Consider the following 7,905-nt stretch of genomic DNA (forward strand, 5'->3'; position numbering starts at 1 on the left):
GACTTGCTTATTTCTCCTAAGGTTTCTGTGTCTTTTAAGGAACACTCAACAAATGTCTACAGTGGTGGTGGTGCAAGTCTCCCAAGAGGCTGTAACTTCAGGGCTGTTTTCATTTTCAACTTTCTAACCATGGTTAACACCAGACTGGAGAGATCATCAAGTAAATGGCCAGAAACTTCTCTGGGAGCTGGCCCTCTCTTGAAAGCATTGCTCTTTGGTGTTCACAAACCCAGGGTCAACTTTATTGGAATCTTGGCACACTAATTAACTGATCCACATAGCAGCCACATGGTTGCAGGCTGGTGCTTGTTCTATCTGTTTGGATTAGACAAGAAGAAAGACACTCCCTGGACCCTCTACCACAGTCACATTCCAGCTGGGTTAACAACTTTTCCTAGGAAGAGTATGCTCTCGGTGGTCACCTCCCAGAGGAGCAACAGGAAAGGCCTGTTGAAATGAGCAGATGGGACTGAGGTAATGTTCACAGGTGGGGGCTGGGAGAGGAGGCCTGAAGCAGCAGTTGCCTCGGTTCCCTTCTCACTCATGGTCATTGCTGCCTTGTGTAACATCTATAAGGAAAAAAGAAGGAACACAGACACATCATTCAGAGGGCTTTGAGGGTCAGATAGCACCTTCTGCAGTAACGGGGAGATGAGCCCTGTCTGCCCCTTGGGCCCTGTCTGCCCAGGGTGCAACTCCATCCTTCATTTAATCTCCCTGCTCTCTCCACCTCCTCCCCTCCATCACTTCTGGAGGCCTTCCTTTAATAGTGCAGGTCAGACACACAGGACCTGAGGGAGGCTGAGGGCTGCTGAGTGGGCATCAGGCTGAAAAGCCCAACAGTGACTTCTAGGAGCATTTCTCAACTACCTAAGTGCACGTGGCCCAGGCTTCAGTGTCATATTCTGCCTCAAATTGCACTTAAGTTCTCAAATACTTAGTTTTCTCATCTTTAATTTGTTGGCTCAGCCTAAATCAATGTCATTCAGAATGGGCTCAGTGGATCCAGGATGTCTGATGTGCCAGGCTCTCTTCTAGCCTTCATTTGAGGACCTTTCTTCTTCTACTAACTTCATTTTCACACAACTTCCTAGGAAGAAAGGGTTCTCAGGCTTAAAAAGAAAGTTGAAAAATCATTGGCCTTGACAATTCCTTTTATTTCTAAAAAGCTCTATGATAGGATCAATCTAACATTTAAGGTCACTGTGAAACAATTCTTTAAAAAATTGAAACTATTTCCTTTCTCTCTTGTTCACCTCTCAACACACACCACACACACACACACAGCCATGTGCCTGGTGCCTTGGTTACATGTTCAACCCTCAGCTGATCTTTCCCAAATAAAAGATAGAATACTTTCCTTCTGAAGTTCCTAACAAAGACTCAAATGGTAATGAACAACTCTATTCCCCTCTGCCCTAAAAAGGACAACTTCAGCTCAGGGAAGGGCTTTTTCTGCTTTCCCTGCTATAGAAGAACACATGATTATCCCCAAATATTATCTGTCCTTGCCTGTTAGAGGGTTATCAATCTTTGTCCATTCTACTAGACTTGTGGAGCCTCCTGCAGGGAAGAATGAGCTCCTTCCCATGGGTAATGATCTTGTCCATGAGACTTACTTTGGCCAATGGCATGGGAGTGACCATTATACTGGCCATGTGTGCAGAGAAGTGTTTAGAGCCATCACACAGCTTCTCTTGCTTCCCCATATCACCCTGCCATGAGAATGGTATGTTCCAAATATGGACTACTACTTTAGCCTACATCCTAGAAAGGAGAGGACAGCAGTTTTGGAGTCAATGCTAGTGATCTGCTTCTGACAAGTAACATTAACAGGAAATAAGCCCTTGTTGTGATCAGGCGCTGAGGTTTGGGGATATTTTGTCACGGCAGCAAACCTGACTGGTGCACCTTTAGTTCCTGCCCACTACTCTCACAAGGGTGTCCAATCTTTTTTCTTTTCGGCTGTACATTGGAAGAAGAGGGGTTGTCTTGGACCACATATTAAATACACAAATACTAATGAAAGCTGATGAGTAAAAAAAAAGTCCATGCATAATTTTCATGATATCCACCCAGATAAGCAAAAATGTCCTCATCCACCCAGATAAGCAAAAATGCAGCTCATGGGCTGCAGATTGGACACCTCTTCTTGAGTCTAGAGCTAGAACAAAGGCAGATAGAGCTTCAAGGTTGCCTTGGGAGGAAGCACCAAGAATAATAACAAAGCTATCCCATACTTGTGGAAATTCTGGTTCACGGATGAGCCTGAATGAGCATCTGCTTTATTCAGAAACCTCTATTCCTGCCCTGAAGAATCTGGAAATCTAGAATAAGAGGAGGTGGAGAGTGAGCTTCCTATGAAAAGAAGCCTTAAAGACTGGTATTAAAGAATCTGAATAAGGTAAATAACAGGGAACTTGACTTCCATATGTGGAAGGAAAAAGACCCTCCCACTCCCATACACACATCCACATCCAGCACCTTACCCTAGAGATAGTTGTGTTGAGCTTCCGACCAAGGCCTGATAAGCTAGCTTCTATGTTGAATATGTTGGTGACACCAATTCGTGGAAGTATCTCTTCCAGGTTATATGTTCCAGCAATTGAAATCCTTGGCAAATGCAAATCTAATAGACTGAAGAGAGAATCAGAGAGAGAAATGGTGCTGTCTTATATATACTTCTCTTAGTCTGTCTGTGAGCATCCTCATCAGTGGGAGAGAGAAGCCTTTTCCAGCATGAAAGGCAATCAGTCTTCCCATGACACTGCTTACTATGGAAGAGCATTCCACTGACCATAATACCCAGAGCTCCCTTTTCTTTGGACCTCATAGAGTGTCTTGTGGCTGGATCTGAGAAGACTCCTGGCATAGCTGTATCATCGTCATCTTCATCACATTTATGGAGGGCTTTCTAGGTGCCGTATGTTAACTAGGTTTTTATAAGGCTTACTGATTAAATCCACAGAATGACCATATAAGGTAAATACTGTTAACATTTTCCCACCTCCACATCTCTGAATCATATCCTAAGTCCATCTGCTGGCATCCCCCTAAAACAAGCCACCATCATTTATCACTTACCTGAGCTTCAGTTCCCTCAGCCGTAAAGTGGGATAGTGATGCTCACTCCATGGGATCCAATGACAGATCATGTGTGCAAGACATGGGTCACAGATCAATGGATTGGCTCTCCCTCTACTTATCAACATGCCTTTACCATCAGATTGGCACATTCTCTGGGTTAAATTCAGAAGTTTCTTTTGATTCAGAACAAAATCCCTTTTCCCCTGGGATTATTATTCTCCTTAATTATTGTTTCACAATTTCCCAGACACCTATAAGCTTGACTAGTTTACAACTAACTCGGAAACTTCTGTCTCTGATGAATTCAGATTAGACAATCTATCAGGTTAGAGAATCATTGTCAGTTAACTCCTGGTCAATAAGAGGGTCCAGATGCCTAATTGAAGTAGGAGGACATCCTGGCCTACTTGATGACTTTTCTGCAGGCAGCACATGTGGTGGGGTGGGGGTAGGGGTTTTAGTAGGGGTAGGGATTTTCTAATGTGTGGTATAGGGGTATCTGAGATGGGGCCTTACACACAGTAGGTGTTCAACAAATGTGACTGAGCAAATGGATGGAGTGCCAGGAAGCATGATTCCCTCTGGCAACCTAACCTTCCTCAGGTTTGAATGGAGATAAACTTGGCAGAGACTGAAGTTTTCATGCCTAAAAACCCATGAAAATATCTGCTAACATTTTATAAGGCTCTGTCGCAGGAAGCATCTGAGATTTAGGAGAGTAACTTGGGTTGGTTTTGCTTTTAGAAGGTCAAAGTGAGAAGTCAAACTAAACCTTTCCTGAGGGAAAATCTCCTATTCTATGGTTTTCTTCCCTGTGTTAGGAGAAAGGAGCAGGCTCGCCCCAAAGGAACCAGAGACTATAGGGCTGAAATTAGCAATTGACTAGAACTACATAGATTCATAACAACAAGGATAATCCCTTTAATCCTGGCCTCTCCACTGGGCCAATACTTCTTATTTGGTACTCTAATCTTTGTCCCAAATAAAAAACACTTTCTCTCTAGCCCTGATACCTCAGTATAGATGGGCCCTGAGAGAAGTCCCCTGTGGGTATAGAAGGTGGCTAATGCCTATAGACTGTGGTGGCTTAAAGATGGCCATTGGAACGCAGTGTTTATGGCCCTCCCATTGAATCTGAGGGGCCTCTGGGACTAGTCTGACCAATATAGTATGGCTTAAGCGCCATTGTGCTCATTCCTGGACCCAGATCTTATGAGAGAGGAAGCTTTCAATTCTTGTCTTTTAGAGTGCTCTGTGTTGGAGACATTAGCTGCCATTTGTTGATACCAACTAATCTGAGCTGCCGAGCCTAAGATAGACTTGTGGAGACACTGCCTGGGGAGAGGTGCTTGCTCATCCCTAATCTCTTCCAGTCTGCCCAGCTCAGGCACCAGACACATGAGCAAAGGATCCTTCAATTGCCATCTGATCCAATGCATGAGAGCTGCCCAGCTGAGCCTCGTTAACCCACAAAACCAGGGATGGCAGTTGTTTTAAGCTATGATGTTTTGGGGTGTCTTGTTATGAGCAAGAAGTAACTAGAACCCAGTACCAGATTTCATCCCAGAGAATCCCATAATAGAAGATGCACCCCAATAAGGGATTAGCTATGAAAGGGGTCTAGGAAAATCAGAAAAGACTGAAATTGCCAGCCAAAACCACAAACCAAAATGCAAGGGAGGTGGAAGGTGATAAGTAAGAGATCATGTGAAATTGGTACTTTGATGGTTACAATGCTTTTCTTGATATTTAATTTCTTTTAAAAAGTTTCAATCAAAAAAGGGGCACCTTTTAAAAATACACACTATTCTGTGGAAGTCATGATTATTCTCAATAATTGTCCTTGATCTTTTTTTTTTTTTTTTTTTTTTTTTTGGCCGAGGCTGGGTTTGAACCTACCACCTCTGGGATATGGGGCCGATGCCCTACTCCTTTGAGCCACAGGTGCCTCCCGTTGATCTGATTTTTTGGTTACACCCAACTACTTTCGGGCAGTAAATTATTGGCAGTAAATTCTGATAGGGAAGAAGAGGTTGGTGAGAGAAAGAGAGGCTGGGACAGACTCCAGGAAGGTGTAACAACAGGGCCTGGTGAGTGCCTCTCATTTCCATGTACCAGGGTGAATTCTCTGTGATTATTAACTCAATTAATTCTCTGAGTAACCCAGTGAAGTATCATGTCCTTATTTCCACAGGTGAGGAAATCTGAGGCACGAAGACACAGGCAAAATTCCAAGATTATCCATGATTACCCATGATTGAAGTGTCCATCAATTCATGAGTGGATAAACAAAAAGTGGTACACATATATGTATACCGTGGAATACTACTCACATGAAGAAGGATGGATTAAGGCCTTTTGCAACAATGTGGATGGAACTAGAGACCACTGAAGTGTTTAAAGAATGGAAAAACAAATCCCACATGTATTCACTATTAAATTGGAAATAAGCAATGAGTACATATGTGCACAGGGGAAAGTAAAACTCAGTGGAAATAAAGTAGAAGAGAAGAAGAATGAGGCGGTGGGCAAAAACTGCCTAACAGGTACAATGAACACTATCGGGGTGATGGGAACATTTATAACCCTGACTGAAGCATAACAAAAGCAATCCATGTAACCAAAAACATAGTACCTCTTAATATTTTAAAGTAACAAAAAAAGATGGTTCCTGGAATTTAAATTACTAATATAAAATATGAAATAAGCATTTTAAAACACACACACACACACAATTGCCAAGATCACACGGGTAGTAAAGAGAAGACAGTGAGCCAGACCCAGAGGCTGGGCTGTTGCTGTTGGAGTTGACTGGGAACTACTTGAGCTCTTTAGCAAGGTCATCCAGAGTCCTTCTGCTCTGGCACTTACCTGGGCATGAACAATTGACCCCATTTTCTTAGGGTCTCCGGCTGTAGAGCAGCCTCCACCTTCTTCATTTTCCCTGGGTCAGGGAGGATTACAAGTGCCAGGGCATTTCCACTGTACTCTATCTGGAGGACAGTGCAAGCCATCTCCTGATCATAGTGGAATCTGTGCATTTCCTTTTGGTGCATCATGGGGACTTGGAGAGAGGTCCTCCCATCCACAGAGAAGCTCTCCTGCTTCTGGGTCTGGTAGCGATTAAAAGGATGCTTCCACTTGGCTTAGGACACAAAACCAATAAAACCATAAGAATATGTTCCAAGAGAGCACCTGCAGATAGATACACACAAGACCACACTGGTCTAGGGATTTCCTCCAGGGTGTGCAAGTTGGAGGCAAAGAAGTGGCATGGATACAGAGCCAGGAGGCCAGAATCCAGGCCTGGCTCAGCCACTAAAGCAAGTCAACAGATGGAGCTCCACAGGCCTATGATTTTGTTCCATTTCAAAGGAACTTAGCCTTTATGAGTAGGGTGACCAGATTTTAACATTTGTAAAGCGGGACAACATGGCGGTGGGGGGCGGGGACAGGGCAGGGCCTGACAACAATGCAAACTTTGATAAGCAGTTCTCGATAATCACTTCTCAACAATTATTTGTTATTATTACAGTTTAACATTATAAAATTAACAAAAATAACATAAAACTCATATTCTGGCAAAATAGCCACATGGCAGCCGAAAACCGTATATTCCCTTCCTGTTCTCCCACCCGTTCGTGCATTCTTTCCAAAAATCAGGACCTTTTTAAAATACCGCAGGACGTGGGACAAATTGTTATAAAGTGGGACTGTCCCACCAAAAGTGGGATGTCTGGTCACCCTATTTATGAGGCCAAAAAGCATTTCCTTTACTAAGCACTTTCCATGTGTAAGATACTGTCTCTTTAAATAATCACAAAAGCTAATAATAAATAAATGCTATTATCCCCATATAATAAGCAAACTGAGTCTTTGTGAATGTATTTAAAAATCCCAATTTTCAGAGCCCTTAAGTGGCGGAGCTGGGATGAGAGAACTGACTCTGACTCCACAGCTCAGGTCATTTGCAAACCTGAGTTGATCCTTCTCAGCCCAGGTGCCTCAAGAGAGCAACTTTTAGCAGAGAAGCTCAAGAGCTTCTTCCTTCACTCCCTGCTACCTCCCTAACCTTCAAACTGAAAAAGGAGAAAGAATTCAGTTAATAAAATGTAATGCATAATGCAAAAACCCGTTAATGTGGTTAGAAATGCAAAATCTATGGGTCACAATTGTGTCCACATGTGTAGTCTCTTCTCTCTTCTTATAATCTGGCCCCACAAGTACCTCCTGAAAGCACTAGCACTTTCAGGGGGCAGGGCCACACTCAATCTAATCAGTGACCAAGTATAGCTGATTCTACCTCCAAAGCTGCAACATTATTGAAGGCCACCATCACACTTACATTGGACCACTTTGAGAATGTCTTGTCTCTCCTCTCCCTATCTCCCTCCCCTCCAAGCCATCTTCTAAATTGTAGGCAGACTGCTCTTCCTGAAACAGATGTGATCATTTTCCTTCATGCTTATAACTCTTTGGCAATTCTGGGATTCCCTGGGTAGAGTGGGATGCTCAACACAGCCCCTCCTCTCTGCAGTATAGCTCTTGGGCCCTCCACAGATGTTTCTTCATTGTGTTTGATGTTCTAGCCCCAATAAATTTGGTTCATTTCACTTCTTTGAAAATAAAATGATATCTCTCTTCTCTGCCTTTTTTTTTTTTTTTTTTTTTTTTTTTTTTGTGCAGTTTTTGGCCAGGGCTGAGCCTGAACCCACCACCTCTGGTATATGAGGCCAGCGTCCTACTCCTTTGAGCCACAGGTGCCACCCAAATTTCTTTTCTAAAACTGCAAATTCACTGACTCTCCCAGATCTCATA

General features: G+C 43.2%; 1 protein-coding gene across 1 annotated transcript in view; it reads right to left on the minus strand.

The window, feature by feature from the left end:
• Positions 1-218: 218 nt before the first annotated feature.
• SERPINA11 (serpin family A member 11) overlaps positions 219-7,905 on the minus strand; it is a 22,692-nt gene continuing 15,005 nt past the window's right edge. The window contains exons 6-8 of the mRNA XM_023511501.1: positions 5,959-6,232; positions 2,490-2,637; positions 219-569 (exon numbers count right to left, since the gene is read on the minus strand). Coding sequence (XP_023367269.1) covers positions 366-569; positions 2,490-2,637; positions 5,959-6,232 — 626 coding nt within the window. The 3' untranslated portion in view covers positions 219-365. The remainder of the gene's footprint in view (positions 570-2,489; positions 2,638-5,958; positions 6,233-7,905) is intronic.

This window comes from Otolemur garnettii, unplaced genomic scaffold, assembly GCF_000181295.1.
Source record: "Otolemur garnettii isolate 467f Iridium unplaced genomic scaffold, OtoGar3 scaffold00020, whole genome shotgun sequence".
In the NCBI taxonomy this organism is placed as follows: Eukaryota; Metazoa; Chordata; class Mammalia; order Primates; family Galagidae; genus Otolemur; species Otolemur garnettii.